Source organism: Sceloporus occidentalis, unplaced genomic scaffold (assembly GCF_023333645.1).
Source record: "Sceloporus occidentalis isolate IW3139 unplaced genomic scaffold, rSceOcc1.0.p SCAF_244, whole genome shotgun sequence".
NCBI lineage: Eukaryota > Metazoa > Chordata > Lepidosauria > Squamata > Phrynosomatidae > Sceloporus > Sceloporus occidentalis.
In genome coordinates, this window is record NW_028317224.1 from 623,070 (window position 1) to 647,379 (window position 24,310).

The 24,310-nt window shown below is 40.2% G+C and overlaps 2 protein-coding genes across 2 annotated transcripts; both read left to right on the forward strand.

Moving 5' to 3' along the window:
• Positions 1–6,829: 6,829 nt before the first annotated feature.
• Positions 6,830–7,771, forward strand: LOC149276228 (olfactory receptor 6N1-like). Its single transcript, XM_089503842.1, has one exon. The coding sequence runs from the start codon at positions 6,830–6,832 to the stop codon at positions 7,769–7,771; it is 942 nt and encodes a 313-aa protein (XP_089359968.1).
• Positions 7,772–19,577: 11,806 nt separating this feature from the next.
• On the forward strand, positions 19,578–21,605 carry LOC149276229 (olfactory receptor 11H6-like). Its single transcript, XM_089503843.1, has 2 exons — positions 19,578–19,607; positions 20,724–21,605. The coding sequence occupies exons 1-2, from the start codon at positions 19,578–19,580 to the stop codon at positions 21,603–21,605; spliced, it is 912 nt and encodes a 303-aa protein (XP_089359969.1).
• Positions 21,606–24,310: the final 2,705 nt, after the last annotated feature.

Below are 24,310 nucleotides of genomic sequence, written 5' to 3' on the forward strand. Positions count from 1 at the left end.
GGAGTAATCAGTACACTAAAAAATTCATCATATATGGGAAACCTGAAGTCACAATTTAGTGCCACTAATCCTTTTTAATAAAATATGCAGATTGAAACAGAGTAAATAACATAAAACCTTGCCACACAGACTCCCAAACACACACAAACCAGAACAGGCTCTGCCACACCGACACCCTAACACACACACACACACACACACACACACACACCCTAACACACACACACACACACACACACACCAGGACAGGAACCTCCGCCAAAATGGCAGCTCTACCAGTGACATCTCCTCCCTGATCATCCAATTGGAGAAGACAACAGCACTGGAAGCACCATCATTTTGCCCTCACTTGAACTCAGGGTTATATGGCGTCGCTTCCAGTGAAGTCCTCTACCACTCTGTCATTTTGATGGAAACCCCCATCTTGTTTTGTCTGCGGAGATGTGTAGTTGGTACCCCCTTTGCGGCTATAACACCTTCCACTCTTCTTTAGCTTTAGCTGTTGTACAGTGGTGTGGCATACATAAAGCAATAATACTACTAATAATAATGCACCATAGCATAATACACCTGCAGCATTTAGGAATAAAATTAAAGCAACATTTTACATAAAGCTTCATGTTAATTTTTAGAACATTCATGTCATATTTTACCATCACAGGTTATTTTGCCAGCCATAACTGATAATTTCTACATAGTAGCAATAATGCCCTTGTTAAGAATAAGTTTTATGGCCATATTAACCTCGGAATTCAGGACATTTGAATATTTACTATAAAATTGTTATTTTAATACAACATCTCCAAAATTGCCATTCTAAATCTCAAGGGTAATAAATGTACCTATACGCATTTCAGACCGTATTACACCCTTTTGTAAAACGCACAGGGAAAATACAACATAATTTGTCCATAAAAACACTAGGGACCAGGTGAGAATTGCACCAATTATAATTTATTATTTTAATGTTTATTTTATATTGTGCATTCTCATAATCAATATCAGAAACAAATTTCTGAGTTAAAATATTTAACAAGTTATCTGAATAATTTTCTAATACTTGTCAACCATGTAAAAACAACAGTGGTGCAATCCTTTTAAGAGTGGTGCAATCATTGGGGCTCATGGGTACCTCGCGCAAATAGAGGAAAACCTGTGAAGGAAAGACTTGGAAGGGTGATGGAGAAGCTCATTGACAGAAAACCAGAACAGGAAGGTCCATTTCAGCTTTGACCTGGTAAACCACACTACCTGTAGAAGTCTGGGCAAAATGTTCTACCATTTATGGATAGATTCATCTCCAATGGAGCATGCGATGTAGCCTTAATGAAAGAAAAACAGACCATTGCATATTCTTTTATCTATGATACTTAGAGTATACCCCTTCCTCTTTTTGCCACTAATTATTTGTGATATGTCCACTTCCTGTCTAGAATGTAAGCCAGGAATGCTTCCTGTAAAAGGAGTTGTCTTCTCAACTAAGAGACTAGAGAGGCTGCTTGCTTTTCTTTTGTGCGTTTAAGTTGAGGTGGGCAAGAAAAGGAATGAGGGGGCTTCATAGAAATCATACCCCCTAGAGTTATAACCTACTCTTATCATTACTTGATCTAATTATTTAAAATAATCAAGTTTATGTTTAATTTACAGACGTATGGTACTGCCATTGGCTCCAGGTTTGTGTTTTTATTTGGAGAGGTGATCAGGTTAGTCTTGATGCCTATATTAGTTACTTAAACAATAATCAAGTAACATCCACTCGCAAATCCTCCCAAACACAGATTGGGTTAATTTATTTAGAGATTTATATCAAGGACAATACTCTTCACTTAAAAACATGTGGGAAAAAATGTGGTGTGTTTCAGTATCATTCCATACAACATCCAGCATTACCATTTATGGCGTAACAATATTCTATTTTGAGGATGTAGAAGACTCAAGGAACTGCTCTGAGCCTGTGGAATTCGGGATCCAACTATCCCAGATTAACCAGGATTTTTCTCAGAAGGGATACTCAGAAAGATTACTTAAAATGCCTAATCCAGTGTAGAACTACTGATACTCTTAAACCAGGTGTTAAGAAAAAAGGATTCTAAAAAAAAGTATTTTATTTTTATTCAACTTCTGGTGTTATCAAACAAATCATTAAGATGCATTGGAATGTCCAACGATAATCATTTTAATCTGAATTACCATTAACAATATCCCTCATTAAATCCAAGGGATTTAGCTCAAAAAAGACGCACCAGACCATTATCCCTCCTCCGCCAAACCATGTAGGCTCTATGCATTCCGCTAGGTAGCATTTCCCTGGCATCGGCCAAAACCTGATTTGTCCTTCAGACTTCCAGATACTGAAGTGATTTTGTTCCTCTCCTAGAGCTTTCATGTACAAAGCCTACTCTTGTTGAGCTCGTAGATTTTGGCTTAAACGTACCCTTTGTAGCTGTCCCTTTCTTGTTCATTAATTTTACATATGTTTCCATTTTTATCACCATCCTTAGAATTTCCTCCAGCATCGGCAGACAGAAAGCCTTCTCCACCTGCAGCTCTCATTTGACTGTAGTGTGCGCCTACTATGGGACTCTAATAGCGGTTTATATGGCTCCTTCCAAAGGGCAGTCAGTTAATATAACTAAAGTATTGTCTCTTCTATACACAGTGTTATGTCCATTTTTGAACCCAATTATATACAGTTTTAGGAACGAAGACATCAAGAAACACTTCAATAACTGGTAATAGTGGCATGTTGGATTAAATCAAGTAAGTGTGGAGAAATTAAAAGGAAATTCAATCCGGGCACAAAGTTGTGAGCCTTGGGGGAGTAATGCGCCAGGGATCGATAAGGTGTAAATTGTGCAGCATCAGATCAATACCTGCATGAATGTGTCGTGAGGGCTTTCATGAGGGCCCAGTCAGTCCAGTCTACCTTTTTTGTATTGTTTGTGTCCTAATTCACTGTTTTTCATAGATAACTCCTCATTCTGTAACTAAAACATCATGTATAGATAGATAGATAGATAGATAGATAGATAGATAGATAGATAGATATGGAGTGATCCTAGTATTATGTTACTTTGACCTACAAATTCGACCTGCATACTCTAAGACTAGACCATTGGTGTTAGCCAAGGGATAATACCTTGTAAGATGTAAAATATATCCTTTCATAAATACACAAGCTGCCTTTAAGTAGAAAACATGTTGCTTCATGCAAGTAAAAAGTTGAGTTTGACTTTCAGCCCTTGCATCCTCAACTGTAGCTCATGAACCTCTACTTTACTGATGACTTCACTATTTTTTTGCAGGCTATCTATTCAGTATGGAGATGTGAAATATCTGTGAAGTGAACATGTCTGTAAAGTGAAGAACACTGTGCACTTTCTAAAAAGAAACAATTGACCGTAAAGAGACAAATTATTTTTGCAAAATCTATCAGCTCAAGTATTCTATTGTCCTTTTTTATTTGCAAATATGTTTTAAGTCAAAAGTGGTAGAGATTCTGCTGTTTGTGCCAAGATTTTTAACTGTTTTCTTATTTTTCTGTCCCTTGTGATCTACATCTTGATGTTAGTCGGGAACCTGCTGATTATTATATTGGTGGCAAAGTTTCAGAGTCTGCAATCTCCCATGTATTTCTTCCTCACTCAGTTATCGGTGTGCGATATCCTTCTGACCACAAATATATCCCCCAACCTGCTCCATGTTATAATTAACGGAAGAAGCAGAATATCGTTAACAGGCTGCATCGTTCAGTTTTTATTTTATGGTATTCCAGAAGGCACAGAATGTTTCCTTCTCACAATGATGTCCTACGACCGGTATTTGGCCATTTGCCACCCTCTGCGTTACTCGTCCATCATGAGTTTTAGACTCTGTTTCCCACTCATTCTTTATTCTTGGCTTTTAGCATGTGTATTAGTAATAATTCTTTCACCACTACTATCATCTTTACAGTTTTGCGGTCATGTAATTGACCATTATTTCTGTGATTTTGTTCCTCTCCTAGAGCTTTCATGTACAAAGCCTTCTCCACCTGCAGCTCTCATTTGACTGTCGTGTGCGCCTACTATGGGACGCTAATAGCGGTTTATATGGCTCCTTCCAAAGGGCACTCAGTTAATATAACTAAAGTATTGCCACTTATACAGTGCTATGCCCATTTTTGAACCCAATGATATACAGTCTCAGGAACGAGGACATCAAGAAACATTTCAACAAGTGTTTAAGTAGCCTATCAATGGCATGGAAAAAAATCCAACAAAATTAATGTTTTTTTAAATCTATTTGTCTACATTTGCCTTTCTATCTATTCATCTATAAAACAATATAAACATAGAATTTGAAGGCAGATCAGAACCATTTGGCATATCAAGTCTGGCCATAAATACCCAAACCTTAATCAATCTTGGTCTCATCTTAGATTTAGGAGTGATATGTCCCATTATTTTTTTACCTGTTACTTAACCCTTAGGGCAATGTGTCATTAGCCAAGGATTTCCAGAAGGTCTAGATTTACATCACTGGAGCCAGTCTAGACCAGTCTTTTTTTTGTAGCATGCATTTTTAATGAATTGGAAACTCATCTTTATTACATACATCTTCTTCCCACTTCATTCTTCAGTTGAAAATGGCGAATATCCCCTGTTCTTTAAGGTAGTAGGATCTATACCACAGATGGAACATCTGAAGATTTACATCTCCAAGTCACCAAGTGTGGTGCAAGCAACTTGCTACTTGGGCTCCAAAGAAAACACGGGAGAAATCCACAGTGCCAGTAATATCCATATGTCCAATGTATAATGGAGATAGAGAATTGTTTTCACAGTGAGCCAACAGAGGATACACTTCTAAATTCAGTTCTCATGGACATCTTTTATGGTGCTCAAAAGACTTAAATTCTTTATTCATTAGAAGTTGGACTCCTATCATTTACAGAATTTGCAGATGTACATTAGAAAGAATAGGAGAGTACATCCGGCAGGCAGGGCCAGTCCAGCCATGATTTATTTTTTTATTTCAAAGTTGAGAAACAAAAAACAATTTTTTTTTATAGTTTTAAGATTACTTGGTCATCTGCCTTGCCCATAAAAAGTTGACCTATTTATTAAGTCTTTCAGACGGTTATTAAAAATAAATATTATTGTTGTTGTTGTTGTCATCAACGTCATCATCATTATCACCATCACCATCAATATTATCTTCACCATTACCTTTGATATCATTATCACTACTGCTAGGAGGCTTTGCTACCTGGATGTGCTTCTTCTAAAAAAGTGGTTTGCCCAGTTACGAGTTAAATAAGCTGAACACACTTCAGCCACATGTCCTCATATACTAACACTCCCACTCTCAATTAACACATATAAGTTGTAAGTATATGAGAGTCCATTGAAATCATGGAGCATGCAATACAGACTTCTAGCACTAGAGGCTGCTAGTGCACAGGAATATATAAATTTACTCTTGTGTTTTTTTTTAATCCAATGCCATCTGATGATGGCTAATTACTTTTATTTATTTATTTTTTGGATACAGGCAATGCACAGCCTCATTGTGCAGGGTGGAGGAAGGAGGAACACTAACTGACTCCTTTGGATAACGGCGGGCTTTGGGGAGTTTTATTTTATTTATGCAATACGGGTGATCATTTTTGCATAATTCAAGTGAGAACACCACTTCTTCTTGAACTTGCATGTGCTTATTTAACTGGACCAACAAGACTCATTCGAGTCTTGTTGCTCGAGTCAACCTTTCACTTGACTGACCACTTGACTTGAATAGACCCAAAGTCAAAGTAAGCTAACATCAACATTTTTGAAATAGCATCTGCTTTGCTCTGTTATGCTAAAATACTAAAGGGACTAATCTAACAAACCTCGGTCACTAGTGTAAAAATGGTTTAGATGCACAAGGATGTCGAATCCCTTTGTTGATGTATTTCGACTCCGTTCCTGGAATTCTCTGTGCAATACCCATCCCCAGTGCTCTTATACCGAGATGATGTCATATTTTGTACACATTATAAAGACCTCTTAAGGAACTATTGCATGTTGATTGCACTGGACTTCTGCCCCAGAAACAATGTGTAATTTCCAGCCGTGTGCCTTTTCTTTTTTTTTTTTAAACATTGATCAGGTCACTTTTCTGGTGGTATAAAGCAAGAGGTCAGATTGGTGAGTAAGCATACAAAATGACTGTTCTAATTTTGATCCAGTGTTTTAGTTATTTTAGCAATATTTTTTATCTGTACCTTAAAAAAACCATATGAATGTGAAAAACAAAAATAGATTCTGATTACTTTCGTACATTTTTCATAGTACTGTAAGATGTGCATAAGACCTCGATATTCCTTCTTCATTGTCATTAAATAATTTTCTTGATTTGAAGGTCTGTAAAGCTTGTCTATAGTGCTTCGGAACACATTCTACACAACATTTAAAATATTTTACAATGCATAACTTGTTGACTAACAACTTCTTTGCTACATTTTTCTTTTGGCTGATATATATTAGTGATATTTTTGCAGGTTTTATTTAAAGCCAGGACAACTAATATAGCGAAGAACAGGAGCGCTGAAGCAACTTGTTTTTAAAGTTCTTGAAGACCAGAAGAAGACAGCATAACCAAAGGACAACCTGGTTGTGGATCATTGTAACTATTTTCCAAAACATTCCAATTTACATCAATTTGTTGAGAGCAATTTTATTTTTTGTGTTCATATTGAAAGTCATATATTTCATATTATTATTTTTTTCACACAAACTTTACAGGTCTGTATAAGGAAAAAAACGCTTGAAAACACCACAAAGAAAATACTATATTTGTAAATATGTTTATAGTGAATCGGACAGAAGTGGTGGAGATTCTGCTGTTGGGTTTTCAAACTCCTCAGGCTTTGAATTCTTTTCTATTTGTTCTGTTCCTTGTGATCTACATCTTGACGTTAGTCGGCAACCTGCTGATTATTATACTGGTGGCCAAGTTTCAGAGTCTGCAATCTCCCATGTATTTCTTCATCGCCCAGTTATCATTGAGCGATATCCTTTTAACTACAACTATAGTCCCCAACTTGCTCTGCGTTGTAATTAGTGGAAGAAACAAAATATATCTCACCGGTTGCATCACTCAATTTTACTTTTTTTGTGTTTCAGAAAGCACAGAATGTTTTCTTCTCACAATGATGTCCTACGACCGGTATTTGGCCATTTGCCGCCCGCTGCATTACACCTCCATCATGAGTTTTAGGCTTTGCTTTGAACTCATATTTTTTTCTTGGCTTTTAGCATGTTTAACAACACTTATAATTGCACCCCTGATTTCTGCTTTACAGTTCTGTGGTAATGTCATTGACCATTATTTCTGCGATTTTGCTCCTCTTCTTGAGTTGTCTTGCACAAAGCATAGCGTTGTGGAACTTGTAGATTTTGTGTTAGGAATACACTATGTAGGTGCCCATTTTTTCTTTATTATTTTTACATATGTTTCCATTTTTATCACCATCCTTAGAATTTCCTCCAGCATCGGGAGGCAGAAAGCCTTCTCCACCTGCAGCTCTCATTTGACCGTAGTGTGTGCCTTCTATGGGACTATAATAATAGTTTATATGGCTCCTTCCAAAGGGGAATCAATAAATTTAAACAAAGTGTTATCTCTTCTATATACAGTACTATGTCCATTTTTAAACCCCGTTATATACAGTCTTAGGAATAAGGATATCAAATTGCTTTTGAACAAGTTTATTCTGAATAGCCAGAAACTGAGCAAGATATAAGCTTATACAGTGGAACTTCTTCCATTCTGTTTGCCTGTGTTTATCTATCCTCCTATTTATTGATCAGTCTATTTTTCATTTCAAATCATGTCCACATTGGTGATGAGACTACACTGAGACTAATTTACAGAAAAGAACTTGCATAAGACTGGGGGTTTCACATGGAGGCTAACAGACAGCTCCTGGGAAAATCCACTTTGCTTTCTCCAACAGTCTATTGAAGCTCATCTCAAGCTTAGCCGATCCAATCTTGGGTAATTATAAATAGAGATGTTAAACATAACCCTAAAAAGTTGGAATTATTTCAAATGGAAGCCCAATGGAGGCTCCTGGTCCAAATGCAGTTCTGATGCACATTTCTACTCACTCAAACAATGATGTACATTTTCTTCATTGATGATTATGAATTCTATAGGAACTTAAGGAATTTTCAGCTCTACATGTAGATGACTTGGAAGGCCCATTCTTTGTAAATGCTCGTAAGTATAGTTTATGGAGAAGGTAACTCACTAAATTTAAGGTCTTTCTACAGATGCATGCTCCATGGCCATAATAATAAACTGAACATCGAGCCCCATGGGACACCAAGTTGTGTTTGTAAGCCCAAATCCAGGGCCCCTTTATTTTCTGGGTTTTTTAAATAAATGGAGATAAAAAAAGATAATAATGCTAGGATGAGTATATTTAATACTGCAGAGGATACTGCAGTGGATACTGCAGAGGATGTGTTAATTATCCTTAAATTTCCTTTTAAAGGCAGAATCAAAGGCTTTAGAAAGCAGCGATTCGGCGTAACTACAGTAAAAGATGTATGCCAGTCTTCTTCTTTTCCCAGGTAATAAAAGGTTAAAAGATAATCAAAAATCCCTTAAAGTTCGAAATTCATTTCAGGATGAGATTTGACTTTTATGTGTCTACAAGGTTTTTTGTTTTTTTTATTGAGTTTTCAACAAAATCAACAAAAGCAACAAAAACGTGACCCCACAAGTACGTCCTCCAGAGAATACCAAAGGACAACATTGCTACAAATCAGGTAGAGACTGTTAAAGACAATGGGTGAAGTCACAGAATTATCCCCCCCAACTCCCCTCTAACACCCACCCACCTGGTCAGGCCAGCAAGACAAATAACGGGAGTGAGAAACAACAAAAAACTCTGACATCAAACCGGCCAAAGTCAGGTATTACAAACAAGGATCATTACTCCGTAGCAGTTGTGCACCAAACCAGGAAGTGTCACAGAAAGTCGCTTTGATTTGGCATTTAACAGAGCTCTCCAGAGTACCAATAAACCCATTTTTTAAAAAATCTATAAGTGTCTCTTTCTTTGTGCATCGTCGTATCTAACCAATCCATTCTGAGCAGGTGGAACAATTTATTATGAAATAAAGACAATGAAGGAGGTTAAATGGTTAAGGATGAGCACTCACTCAATTGTTGATCACATTGCCAAGAGGTATGCTGGAACGTATGTTTAAATTTGGACTTATATATGTCATCTAGGGAATTTATGTATGGTTCTCACATGGCAAATATATTTTTTTTTATCCCGCTCTTTGTATAGCGGATAACAGATGGTAAAATTCTTTTTTTTTTTTATAAATTCTCCGTTTATTGAAAGAGTCATAACAGAAAATACCAAAACACAGCACAGTGCACCAAAATGTTATACAGTCTCATCCGAATACGCATAGATCTCGTAAAAACATTGATCGAGCATCAACCAGAGAACCGTTCAAGGAGGCAGAAATCACAATAGCATATAAGAGGCAGTACAAGTGACGGTTGTTAAGTGATGCATAACGAGTAACATGAGACACATAAATGTAAAAACCAACTGCATAACGGTATGTGTAGGATTGAGCAGCGGGCCAGATCATGCGTCGGAGTGGTGTCTGTTGGAAAAGTGAGACCAGCACGAGAGACAAGCAGTCAGGCCGGAGGGAAACATCTGGAGAACCATGTCATAATAAAAAGAAAAACATAAAGAAACCCAAAAACAAAACAAAAAAGAAAGTAACATAAACAGAAACGATGCGTGCGTCTGTGTATTTTAGCTAGGACAACAAATAATGAAACAGTGTGTCACAAGCATGAAAAGGGGTACATGCCCTAAACCATAGCGATCCCGGGAAGGCAGGTCAAAAGTGAAGGAAATCAGAGCTATCAGACACCTTGGAGTATCCCTGGGAATCAAGAGGAAGATGTAAGGTCCCTCCACCAAAACCAACGCTGGTTATATTGAAATTCTTTCCCACGGGAGGTCCACACCAATTCCTCCATTTGGGAAATGAAATGCATTTTGCTGAGCCAAACGTGTATTGGCGGGGTTTCCCTCCTCCTCCAGTAGAGGTATCACTGCTTTAGCAGCACTGAGGATATGGTAGGTGACTGAGTGTTTATAAGCGGCAACGGAAAGGAGGGTGTAGTGCAATAATGCCGCTTCAGGGGTTAGGACATAAGCAGGGTCATTAACTTCGCGCAACACACGCTCCACAGTTTTCCAAAAAGGGATGACCAGTGGACACTCCCACCATATGTGGAGAAAAGTGCCAGGCCCACTCTCACATCGCCAGCAAAGATCAGGGACCTCAGGAAGGAATCTATGGAGGTCATGTGGAACCCGGTACCACCTGATAAGCAACTTGTAGGATGCTTCCTGTATCCTGCTGGCCATGGCACCCTTATGTGTTAATTAGATTATTTTATCCCAATCAGCAGTGGTGGAAATGCGCGGGAAATCACGTTCCCAGAGGGCCAGGAAGTAGGGTTTGGAGTTAGTATCCAACGCCAGTAACATGGAATACAGCGTGGACATCAGGTGGGGCGGCTCCGAAGTGGCAGAACAAAGGTGTTCAAAGGCTGTCAGTGGTCTGCAATAGTCAGATCGTTGGGGCAGGGAGGTAATACAATGTGTTAATTGAGTGTAAAAAAAGGGGTCTAGGGCACGTGGTGGCCGCGAACCCAGCAGGTCTTTCATAGGCGTCATAGTATCATTGACATAGACATGGCAGAGACGTAAAATGCCCATGGGTGACGGCGAAAACCGCCTCGCACTCCCAGTGAGATATCCCGGCGGAAAAGCCGGGTTATCAGAAACAGGATAGAGAGGGCTTGGGTGGGCTCGTAGTTGCCCCTTAGTGAGGTACTTTTTAAAGATGCGTAGAGTAGGCGAAATGGTAGGGTGTTTAATGTGAGAAAAGTGGGTGGATATGATCGAAAGCCAAGGGTAAGAATGGATAGGGTGTGGGAGCATCTCCTCCTCCAGCCGTACCCACTGCTTGGGGGCACGTATCGTCCATTCTATAAGCCTACGAAGGTGTGACGCATGATAATAGAGTTCTAAATGCGGGACTCCCAATCCCCCTCCCAACATGGGCCGTACGAGGTGGGAGAAGGCCAGACGATGAGTAGATGAGGACCAAGTATATTTCAGAAAGGCCCGGTGACATTGTTTAAAATAAGCTCGGGGTATGAATATTGGCAGCGTTTGGAATAAATACAGAAATCTCGGTAGAATATTCATCTTCAACACTGAGATCCTACCGAACCATGAGACATGCGGGAATGACCAGTTACGTAAATCCCGTGACACACGGTCCAGAAGGGGGACGAAGTTTAGCGGAAACAATAGAGAAAGGTCCTCTGGGATCTGTAATCCCAGGAATTTAAAACTAGTAACACACCATTTGATAGAGAAGCGTGCACTCAGTGTATGTTTCACCGAGGCCGGAACCCGGATGCCCATGATCTCTGATTTGTCCAAATTAATTTTATAATTTGAGATTTGTCGGAAAGACTCTAATTCCTGTAGGAAATTAGGTAAAGACATGAGGGGGTCAGTCAACATTCCCAGCATGTCATCTGCAAATAAGGCTAACTTATGCTCTATACCTGCGAATTTCACGCCCTTAATATCAGGGTTAAATCGTATAGCGTTCGCGAGGGGTTCCATGCCAATGATAAACAGGATGGGAGAGAGGGGGCATCCCTGGCGTGTGCCATTAGACAAAACAACTGGGTCCGAAAGGGAGCCATTAATTCGGATTCTGGCGGAAGGGTTAAAATACAGGGCGGATATCCAATGTCGGAATGCAGCACCAAGACCTATGTGGCGGAGCACCTGAAATAGATAGGGCCAGGACACCCTATCAAAGGCCTTCTCCGCGTCTGTAGAGACCAAGGCCAAAGGGGTATTTGCTCTGCTGACATGGGCAATCACATCAAGAACTCGTATGGTGTTGTCCCGGGCCTCGCGACCAGGGACAAAGCCCACCTGGTCCAGATGAATTAAGCCAGGTATGAGAGGTTTAAGGCGTGTCGCTAGAATTTTGGCTAACAGTTTAATGTCGGTATTAAGTAACGAGATTGGTCTATAATTGCCACAGAGGTCGGCAGTCTTGCCAGGTTTCAATATAAGAGTGATATGGGCCATGTTAGTGTGAGGAGCAAAGTGATCGCCTTTCGTCAAACCATTAAATAGGGTTACTAAATGGGGGCCCAATATTTTGACAAATTTATGATAGTAAGCCTTGGAGAACCCATCAGGGCCCGGACTCTTTCCATTGAGGAGGGACTTAATAGCAGCCTCGACCTCATCAAGGTCAATGGGTGCGTCTAATAGTGCAGAGTCTTCTCTAGAAATACGGAGTGGAAAAAATTTGTTTAAATAGCGTTGTAGAGAGTCCATAGCTGCAGGTGCGGAACCAGGAGCTGGCGGCAGCCCGTATAGTGAGGTATAGTACGCGTGAAAGCATGCCGCTATGTCAGGTGTGGAATGGTAAGTTTTTACCCGAGTGGTCACGTATCTTTGAAATAAAGGACATGGACAGCCCGAGCCAGAAGCTTCCCAGCCTTATCACCTAGTTCATAAAAATGTCGTCGTGTCAGAAGATAGTGACGCTTAGCACGGGTGTTAACCAGGGATGCCAACCTCTCTCTTAGCGCACCGAGTTGAGTCACAAGGTCCGGATTTAAAGTGAATTTATGGGTCCCCTCTAAAGTTGCTATTTCGTTAGTAAGGTGTAAAATTTCGCCAAGAGCAAGGCGCTTGGCCGTAGCTCCCATTCTAATCAAATGCCCCCGCATAACCGATTTGTGAGCCTCCCAAACCGTAGAGAAGGGAGTCTCACGGGAGACGTTGTCAGTAAAATAATGGCGGAGTTCCTCCATAAGGATTTGAACATTCGCCGGGGAAGAGAGAAGGGATTCATTCAATCTCCAGCTCCACACCTTAGGCGGAAGGTTAGCAAAAGACAGATTCACACATAGCGGGGCATGATCCCCAAGAGTTGTGGGCCCGATACCGGAGGAGGAGAGCATAGGCAAGTGGTGATGAGAAACAAAGATGGAATCAATGCGAGTATAGCGGGCATGAACATGTGAGTAATATGTATAGTCTTTAACGGAGGGATGTTGAACTCGCCAGGCATCGACTAGTTGTAAATCGTGAAGGACTTGACTTTCGATATGCGGGAGTAGGGGATATGAGATCGTCCAGAGGAACAGTCCAGTCTAGGGTCAAACGTCATATTAAAATCGCCTCCCACTATGGAGATCCCATCCTGAAAGTCCGCAAATTTGTGAAGGGCAGAAATCAAAAAGCCAGTCTGATTACGGTTAGGGGCATATATGCAAGCGAAAGTGACCATTTGGGACACAACAAAGCCTTTAATAAAAATACATCTCCCCTCAGAGTCCCTCCAGATGTCCACCAATCGGAAAGGCAAAGATTTATGTAATAAAATAGCTACACCTTTGGTTTTAGTATCACAGGAACTAGAGAAGTACGTTTGGGAGAATCGTTTAGCGCATAATGTCGGTTCTTTACCATGCCGAAAGTGAGTTTCCTGAAGGAAAGCCACCTTAGATTTAGTGGATTGTAGGAAGTGAGCTAACCGGGATCGGCTTTCTGGTTTATTTAGGCCCCTAAATAAACACACTTAATAGTATTGGAATGCATGGAAGCGGTAATCAGAAGGACCAAAGGCTATTAACCAGACAGCACGCATCATAGGAACTACAAAAGACAACAAGAACTGAGAACGCAAATAGGGAATTCCCACAAAGTGGGTTCCAACTTGATGTAGGAACATCAAAAGGAGAGCCATTAAATCCAAAAGATGGATTTGACCGAAAACCGGAGTCACTAAGGATCCGGATGGGCAGCTCGAGAGGGTGTAAGATGGAAAGGAGTCTAACATATGGAAATACAGATATGTGTAAAAAGAAAACAAGAGGAACAGGTGGAGGCACCGTGTCCCACTGCTTATACGAAAACATAAAGCTGACAAAGCAGCAAAGCATAAAGAAATCGGCGTGTGGAAAACATATTAGGAAAACAAAAGTGTATATGGGGATGTGTGTATGTGAGCAAGGCGAGTATGTGCACCAGAGGCGTAGACCTTAGACAATGCTACAGAACTAGAAGCTATCCGGCATAGTCATGAAAACAAAAATAAAAGAGAGCCAGTAACAACGGAGCACAGAGAAGTATCATGCAGTAAAACATACGGGCATCTCTGTAAGCACCATACGGTAGTTGAAACCCACAGAAGACGTACGTAACAAGCTCAAATGTGGAGCAATCATACCATATAAGCAACATCCACTAGGGATGAAATATGTGTGTAAATGGTGTACAAGATGGGTAGTGTGGGGGAAACCAGAGGCATTGCGCCTGTATCCGGGTATCAGGAAATGTATTCGTGTAAGTGCAGCCGGTAACGGGTACCGGACATGCTGTGCGAAAATATAAACAAAAAGTTAAACAGCGAGAACATAAAAGCGAGAGACAGCTGCCGGAAAAACAAAAGGCACTTAGCTAGAATGCCCATCTAAACGCTTGGAAGCCCATCCGGGCGGTACCTGGACCGGCAAGACGACGGTAAGTCATCAAAGAGTCCCTCACAGGCAGTGTAGTTAGACACATAGTGCCGGTCACTGCGGTAGTCCATGCGGTGCAGAAGCGAGGATGATGACTGTAGTAGCCTCGACTTCCGTGCTAGGCATCCATTAAAGCACACATAACCCCACCACCCAATAAAAACACGACCACATGAATTTGGGTAGAAAAGGCCACAGCCGATTTTATTTAAATGCAGGACATTGCCACGCAGACCTAAAACCAAAATAGGTGCGTTAACAGGACAATGCCCAAAACACTGAACCATAAATAACATAAATTAACATAGTTAAACATTAACCATTTAAATGCAAAACCACCCCAAGCTTACCAGGTTATCCAGGTAACACACAGGGAAGGACATACCGAGATGCCCAACCCAAAACCTGAGGTTCCCAGCTCCACCTGCCAGGAAAACCTCCCACCACCAATGCTCTCCTTTCAGCATTAACCTCTTAGAATACCTGGTAAGCATACGCACGACTGTGACAGAACAAACAATCCAAGACAAACAAGACAATAAAAGAAGGGAGGGAGGGAGGGACAAACAGGAATGGTAAGTGACAGAAAATGGTGCTTACCCCATTGGCGCCAATCACTTAAATAGCCCCACCGTTAACCCCTCCCCAACATTCAAAAAATGCCGCCAAGGCCTATCCCTGCTCGGCACCCAGTCAACTGCCCACTCAGGCCCATTCTGACCCCCGTGGTCTTCAGGAGAGATGCCGCACAGCAAGCGACGGAACCAGCCATTGGAACAGGCGAGTCCGGGACAAAAAGCTTGGCGGGCCGAAGGTGATGCAAAAAGTCCTGAGAAGTGTCCAGAAGAGAGCCCCGAAGACTGCATATGGGAGGAGAGCAGACGTCAGGAGTCCAAGAAAGCAACAGCAGCGAAGTGTCAAGAGCTTGTGTAGAAAAAAGAGATGAGGATAATCCGTGGGTAATAAAAGAAATTCAAAGTCGTGCACATGGAAAGGTGGTGATGTTCATACGATCGCACAGGATCCGGAGAGCCATTCAGGTAGGTAGAGAGTCTCCCTGCCGGGGTCTACGCCGGCGTTGTGGTTTTGACATCCAATCGCGGTTCGGATCACCAAGTTTAGGCGGAGGCACGTAGGAGAGTTCCCAGTCTGGGACCGAAAGTGCCGGTAGGCCCAGCTTCTCAAGTAACCCAGGGATATCTGCCGCAGAGCGCACAGTATAACGGTCTGACCCTTTACGGACCATTAACGAGAATGGGAATCCCCACTGATATGGGATAGCGGCCTCGCGTAGGGCAGAGGTGAGGGGGCGAAGGATCCGGCGATATTGGAGCGTTATAGGTGATAGATCAGGAAATACCTGAATGTTGTGTCCTTCCCACTCCAAGGTACCAGCTCTGCGACATTCAGCGAGTATGGTATCTTTAACAACATATTCCGTAAGACAGCAGATGACATCCTGAGGAGGACGATCATCTGGTTGTCTAGGCCGTAAGGCTCGATGAGCCCGGTCGAATTTGATCATGGTATCCTCCGGTTGGCGGAGTAAGCGGTTGAAAATAGTGCTGATGACATTAATCACCTCTGAGCCAAGAACCGTCTCTGGGATGCCGCGAATTCTCAGATTAGATCTGCGGCCTCGATTATCTAAATCTTCAATCTTCTGCATTAAGCGTTGTATCGTCGTGGCTTGTACATGTAATTGGTCTGATATAGTCTCAACAGTGGAGCGCGTGGTAACCGCGTCAGCTTCTAGGGTAGAGACCCGATCTCCCATCTGCTGCAGGTCTTTTTTGATGTCGGAGAGGTCCGCTTTTAAAGGCGCATGGGCCTCAGCAATGATGGAAATGAGGTCGGCTTTGGTCAGTAAATCTTTCAAAGTGCTGCGCCAGTTATCCTCGTCTGAATTAAGGGTCAGATGCAATGGATCCTTACCGGATTCAGATGGCAAGTCCGAAAACTGACTCCCAGGGCTGCCAGGTGGTGAGGCCTTCTGCATGGAGTCACGAGAATCGGCATCGGTAAGATTCTGGAAGAAGGACTTGACCGAAGTATGAATCTGTTTGTCACGCGAGTGCGCGGGTTTCGGTGTAGCGCCAGGTTTCGAGTGTTTCCCCATTTGTGCGAATTAAACGCCAATTTTAGCTAACTTTAAGCAGTGGGGCAGCGGAGGAGGATTAAGCGTCCATCTTGGCAGACGGTTGGCCACGCCCCCTCCAACAGATGGTAAAACTCGGCTTGGAAGAATAGTAAGAATGTGGGTCGTGTTGAGTGAGTCCATTGATGTAAAATAGATTTTCGTGCCACAGCTAAAATAACTCTTCGAGATTTGCGGCACCCAGACGAATACTAGACACCTTAAACTGATAAAGGGTCATCAACATGTGCAACGTTGTCATCCGAATAATTTCTAAAAATGACTTGAAGTCCTCACTCGTGGCCAAATATTTCAGAAATCTCCAGTGGGTTGAGTAGTGTGTAGCTGAGCGAAGGTTTAGTTGAATGTCTACTGGGCATGGTCTGAGATGACAATGTTATGAATAGTGGCATTTTAGATTAAATCAAGTAAGTGTGAAGAAATGAAAAACAAATCCAATCTGGACGCAAAGTTGTGAGCCCTAGAAACATGAGTGAAATCTTTTGCCCTGGGATGAGTAATGCGCCAGTGTTAGATTATTCTTTGTCTTGAATATCTAAACTTCTCCAGTGACCAAACAGCAATCAAGACCACCGCTTCAAAGTCTCCTTAAGCAGGTTTATTCAATAACAAAGTAATATACATACAGTACTGGTTGATGGAACAGATGGTGGTCACAGGTACTGTAGGCACATTATTTTTGGTGAGATGAAGGTGAAAGAGCGGAGAAAGAGACCTTGCCCTTGTATAGTTATACCCTTTTGCATACAGTTAGTGTACAAGTTCTTTACTATATTTAGGCGATGTATGCATTTAGAAACTCCCAACAAAGCAGTCATAGGATACACCTATTCCAGAGGATCCTCTAATAGCTACATTACGTGTTTAAGAACATATGTTCCGAGCACTCAAGTTGCGGTCAAGCCTAGAGTGTGGGACAGAATAAAAGTATAAAAATGATTGTTTACACTTTCCCCTGTTTATGGTTATGCAAATATGTTTGCTGTCCGTTCACGCAACATCCATATCACATCCGTATCACATTCAGCGGGTGCAGGAAGATATGTACACAATGAGAATATTATAAAAAAGGATCTGTGAAAGACTGATGCATCCTACGTCTTAAAGTTTCCCTTAATATGATCTCTCCCTGCTTTATCTTTTCTTGGACATCTGAATACGCTTTCCTTATTCTGAATAATAAACATATCTGAAAACCAATACACATAAAAAAGATACAAATAAAACGATAATAAATGGGTGTAACAAAACATTGGTGACAGCGGAGCCAACAGATGATTTTGCCATAATTTCTGTTGACTTAGCAAAGTTTTTCCACCAAGATGTACCCGAAACTATTGACCACTCATGCTCTATGTTTTTGAGTTTACCTTGTGCATGCTGAAATACAATCTGTGCTTCTTTTAATTGTTTTTGCAAGACATTTAAAAATCCTACATCTTTCCTAATTTGAGACACATTAATCTGAGTTCCATATATATAGATTGCTATTGGATCGCCATCAATACAATACAGACCTTTTGATAATATTTCCGTATGCGTACATTTAGGAAACATCGCTTTAAAGTGGCTAAAGGCCGCTGATGAGGTTGAAGAGGGAGAAATGTGCCGCTACATGCCATGTTAGTGGAGTAGAGGTCCACTTTGCCTGCTATGTACGAAATATGTAGATGGCACTCTAGGGGTAAAAGGAAAAATGGATTCATATGCATTGTTTACGTGTTCTCACCCTCTCATTCCCTCTTTGGGCCCATATTTCATGCCAAGCAGCCAATCAGAGGCAGCTAAGCGCTAACATTGAAATCGACCAGCTGACTGGTGGTTAATATATCATATCCTAGAAGGTGTGTTCAGCCATATACATCCTCCATGAATGAAGTAGCGTCCAGTTTCGGTACCTCTTTTACAAAAAAAAACAAGAGACACTTCTTTATTTCAAAAATTTTATTAAATGTCAGATATGGAATTATTTGTCCGCGGTGCGGAATAAAATAACTTCAGCACCGCGACACTCAACATTTATTAATATGTTACAAAGTGTAAAATATTAACACAACAAATTTTGACACAATATATATCAATAATTTATTGTCAAAATATAACCAATTGTAACCATTTAATAACCACTTAATAACCAAATTAATAACCAAATAAGTAACCTGCTGGTATGGGCGTAACCACCTGTATCCCTGCTGGAACTGCCGGCGTCCCCCAGCGCGGCAGTCACATGACCCTACAATTCACAGGGGCGCATGCCCCCGGAGTGTCCTGCACTTACACCTCTGTGCACCACAAGTAACCGTACCTAGATGGTTAACTCCTGCACCGTACCAGCTTAAAAAACCAGAGTACCCGGCAAATGCCAAAATTAGGGGAGGGATGGGCGGGAAAATTCTCTTTAAAATAATTGCCCCTATAGGACAAGACCCTTCCTTATATACCCCCCAGGGAGGGTAATTACCCCCTCCCCTCTGGCCCTGCACGTGCCACCAATACTTAACGCTTTCAGTGCCAAAATTTCTGCTTAGTCATGCCTTAACCCCTTAAACAGGCTTGACCATGGGTACCTCGTCCGCACTACATTCATGTGGCCCCTCTGTCCAATTCTTTCCCTCCGGGGCTGTTCTTACCACCAATAGGTGGTGTTGGACAATTGGGCAATGCATAGGGAGGCATTCTGCTGAATCCCTCATGTATTTGCAAGGAGGACATCATGTAAATTTACAGGAACCTCTGAGTTCCTGTATGCACTAAACCACATATAATGGCTGGTGGGCTCTTTAAGGATGTAGAGGTACTGAAGTCCAACCCAACAGAATCTACAAGTTCTGTGATGATCAATAGCAAGAGCATTACATTGCAACTGAACCTGAAATCTTTAAAACTGCCATTTTTTAGCTTTTTTCAACAAATATTTTTTAATTAGTTTAAAAGTTTCTACAGCTGAAAACTTTTTCAGTGCTTTTTTTCTCTCTCTACAGAACTCTCGGCGGAGTATCTCCCAGTGCAGTAATATGTAGATGAAGTCAAAGGTGTAAAGCCTGTGCGGGCAGTTATATTCACATTCGTTGTACTATAGTTACAACCATAGCAATCATAGCACATTTTCACAAAAAATATTCTTATGCCTGCATGTATATTGAGCTACACCTACAACAAGACCTACTGGACCAATGGTAAGCTTCAAAACATTTTTTTCTTTTATGACTAATGGCGAAAAGAGAGAAAAACAATGTAAAAATCCATATCATTACAAAAAATTGTTTTACAGCAAAATTAGATTACTTAAGAAGAGTTTAATCACTAAAAATTATGTTTTGCTTAAAATTTCCAACTAGATTTTTTTTTGTAGTTCCATGATTACAATTTGTATTTTTTTTTATTTTTAACTATGCTGAATTCTATCCAGAATGTCCTCCTATCCGCTGTTTCCTATATCCCCTATATGCATTACAATATCCAATTTCTATTATAAATGTTTAAAAAAAAAAAAATCCCCCCCAACATTGATTGATCATTTTCTATGACTATTTGCTCTTCATGCAGAATTTTTTGTTTTTTTCTAACTACCATGTCTGCACAGGTTATCTGTTTAATGTAACCAAGAGAAGTATATACTTGAAATAAATACTCGGTTTAACTGATCAGAATACCAAGTTCTTTATCTCACTGCCTTATTACTCACATAATATACTAAAAATAATATTTCCATATTTCTACTTTATAGAGCTTTTTGTGTTAATATTTACCTTATGTTGTTTTTATTATTTATCGTTTTAGTTTCCTGACTTTATTGAACTTATGATATATGTTATATTTAAACTAATTATGTCTCATTCGTACTTGTTTGTAGGATATATGTGCAGTCAACCAGACAGAAGTGACTGAATTTTTCTTTTTTGCTTTTCAGAACCTTCACATTTTAAGTCCTGTTCTGTTTTTCGTTTTCCTTTTTATCTACATCCTAACATTAGTCGGGAACCTGCTGATTATTATATTGGTGGCGAGGTTTCAGAGTCTAAAATCTCCCATGTATTTCTTCCTCAGCCAGTTATCAATGTCTGATATCCTTCTTATCACGAACATAGTCCCCAACATGCTCCACATGATAATAAGTGAAAGAAGCAAAATATCTTTTAGTGGCTGCATGACACAATTTTATGTCTACTGTGTGTCAGCGACATCAGACTGTTTCCTCCTCACGGTGATGTCCTACGATCGGTATTTAGCCATCTGCCGCCCATTGCACTACACCTCTATCATGGATCACAGGTGTTGTGTTCAACTTGTTCTTTGGTCTTGGCTGTTATCATTCCTTTTATCATTAATTGTTTTTCTCCTGGCATCTAAATTAACGTTCTGCAGTCCTGTTATTAACCATTATTTCTGCGAGCTTGGCCCTCTTTTGGAACTGGCGTGTTCTGAACATTCCACTCTTGATATTGTAGTCTTTATCTTAACCATACCTGTTGTTTTAGCCCCATTTATTTTTATTATTTTTACATATATCTCTATTTTTACCACCATCTTTGGAATTTCATCAACCCTTGGAAGACAGAAAGCCTTCTCCACCTGCAGCTCTCACTTGATTGTAGTAGGTGCTTACTATGGGACCATAATGACAGTTTATATGACTCCTTCCAAGGGACAAATGAGTGGAGTATATAAGGTTATATCACTTTTATATACCATGGGAACTCCCTTTTTAAACCCAATTGTATACAGTCTCAGAAATCAGGAAATTAAGGCCGTTTTCATCAAATGTATTGTATGTCAATTTGAAAGTTGCTAAAACAAATCTGTGAGTAATGTACATACATGCGCATCACCTATACATGAGATTTTTGTTAAAATGAAAACATAGAATATGTTGGCAGATTAGAACCATTCAGCATGTGTAGTCTGACCAGTTTCTGAAAACATTCATTAGTCCTTGGCGTTATTGCCTATCTAGGATGACCTTATGCCTATCCCATGCATAATTAAACTCCTTCACTGCATTAACCTCTACCATTCCAGCGGGAAGGCTTTTCATGCATCCATTACCCTCTCAGTATAGTAATATTTCCTTATACGACTTTTAAACCTTTGCCCCTTTAATTTTAGATGTTCTCTTGTCATGGTAGTTTTTTCTTTCCCTCCTTTATTGTGTTTATTTCATTTATTTCAATGTTTCTATCTCAATCTTATCAACTAATATGGATACTTGAACCTGATTGACCTTTTCAACCTGATTAATTTTATAACTATGTAAAATACATTTATGTATATACTTACCTAAATATATATATACATATATATAGGTGGGAATGCATATGCTCCCTGGGGTGGCCAGAGTTGGAGAACCTGCTATACACTCTGGGTCTGGGAGCTAATTGAAGAACTCGGGGAGGCGACAATTTGACCGGGATGCGAACAGATCCACTGTCAAAGGGTCTCTCTGACGTTGAAGGTCCTTGAAGACATCCTTGTGCAGGGTCCAATTGCTGGTATTCCTCCAGTGGCGTGAGAACCAGTCCGCCATCAGATTGGTTTCCCCCAGGAGGTATTCCGCCCAAAGCGTTATGTTGTGCCTGAAGCAAAACTGGAACATTTATTTGGTAACCTCCGAAAGAGCCTTGGACCGAGCTCCTCCCAAACGATTGATATACTGTACTCCTGACACGTTGTCCATACAAAGCAATATGCAACAATCAGATGACCCGCCAAACTGCAGAATGGCATCTGCTCGTAGGTCTGCTGATTCCTGAAAAAAGATGTCTTCAACCTCTGCATGGCCCGATAATGAAAGAGTCCTGGGAAAATCACCTGAATGTGTGCTGACAGGACTCCCATGATCCGGATAAGCTGTTGAAGCGAGATCTAGCTGATCTAGACGGACCACCTTTCTTAATTCCTTTCTGATGTTCGCATTATTCGCTAGTGGAAGACGGAGGATGCACTGGCATGAGCTGGGCATAAAGCCGACTTGTCCCGATTGACTGTGAATCTGAGTGAGTTCAATAACCGCACGGTATATCTCGTCCGATATACAATCCTGGAAACATTGTTGCAGAAAATGAGTAAGTCGTCAAGATAAATTATGCATCTGAAACCTTTTGTTCTGAGATGTGCCATAACCGGTTTCATCAGCTTGGTGAAGCACCTAATGGTAGGCAGGTAAATTGGCAGTTTTGCCATTTCCATTGAAATCTCAGGAATTGCCTGCACTCTGTTGCTATCGGAATGACAACAAGTTGTAATTGCTCACATGAATGTTTTCTTGTGTCATATGATCGTGCTCTTTGTCAGAAATGCCATAATCTGTTCCGATCCATTTGTTTTTTGGTTTGCGACTCTGTTATGCCGCTTTTTCTTTTTTTGAACTAAGTTCAGTTGAAAAAGTTTTGGTCCTGTGCTCCCGCGGCACTACACTGCTCTTCTAAAAGCAGACAGCACAATTTATCTCATAGCTCTTTCGCTAAACTGTTTACCTCGCGAATATTTTTGCTCTGTTTTTATCTGAAATATCCTTTCCTACAATGCCGTATGGATTATATTTTTTAAATCACTAATCTAATAAACCTCTGGGGTTTAAATGGTTAAGACATATCAGGTGTAATCTCATTATAGCGGCGGCTCCTTCCCTGGAATTCTCTGTGTAATACTCGTCCCCAGTGTTCTTCTATAGAGATGATGTCATGCTTTTTTGTAAGGTATAAAAACCTCTGAAGTGGTTATTGACTGGTTGTTATACTGCTTTTCTGCAACAGAACCCATTTAGAGTGTTGCGAGGAAATAACATTTCCAAACTTGGCTTAATTTTATCAAGACCCTTATTTCATAACGGGATGGACCAGACCGGTAAATCCACCAAGTTTTGGTCTTCTAGGCGCTATTATATAAAGGGCAATAGGCATGCTAAGTGTTTATTAAGAATTTTAGGTCCTTAGCTTTATTTAAGATTTTCTTTTATAGGTAATTATTACACATTTTGTGAAACATCTTCATGTAATAACAAATCTCAGTTTATATATTTTTTTATTAAAGTAAAAATGTTTATGGATGTTATTTCTTATACAATGACATGGAATACAATTTTTTATTATTTCAGTTATTTTATTCTGCATCTGTTATGTTTAAAAAATTCCATTTATTATCTTAGTTGGAGCTTTAAATTTGCCGCAGTACTTTTATCTATCGATCTATCGATCTATCCAACCTTTTCATATTTTTATTATTATAAATACAAATAAAATGAATTTGTATAGCAAAATATACATTCATGGTTAGTCGGGTTGCTTTTGAATTGATAATTAAATTGAATTGATAAAAATGTTAATGACATTTGTATTAAACATTTTTGCAAAAAGGGAAAATAATGTTTTTTTTTTAAAAAAGCATACATTTACACTATGCGCCCAAACAAGGAGGAAAGTGTATATAGAATATAGAATATAGTTCTAAGTTGGCTAATAACTTCTTTTCCACTATTTATTTTTTTGCAGGTTATTCATC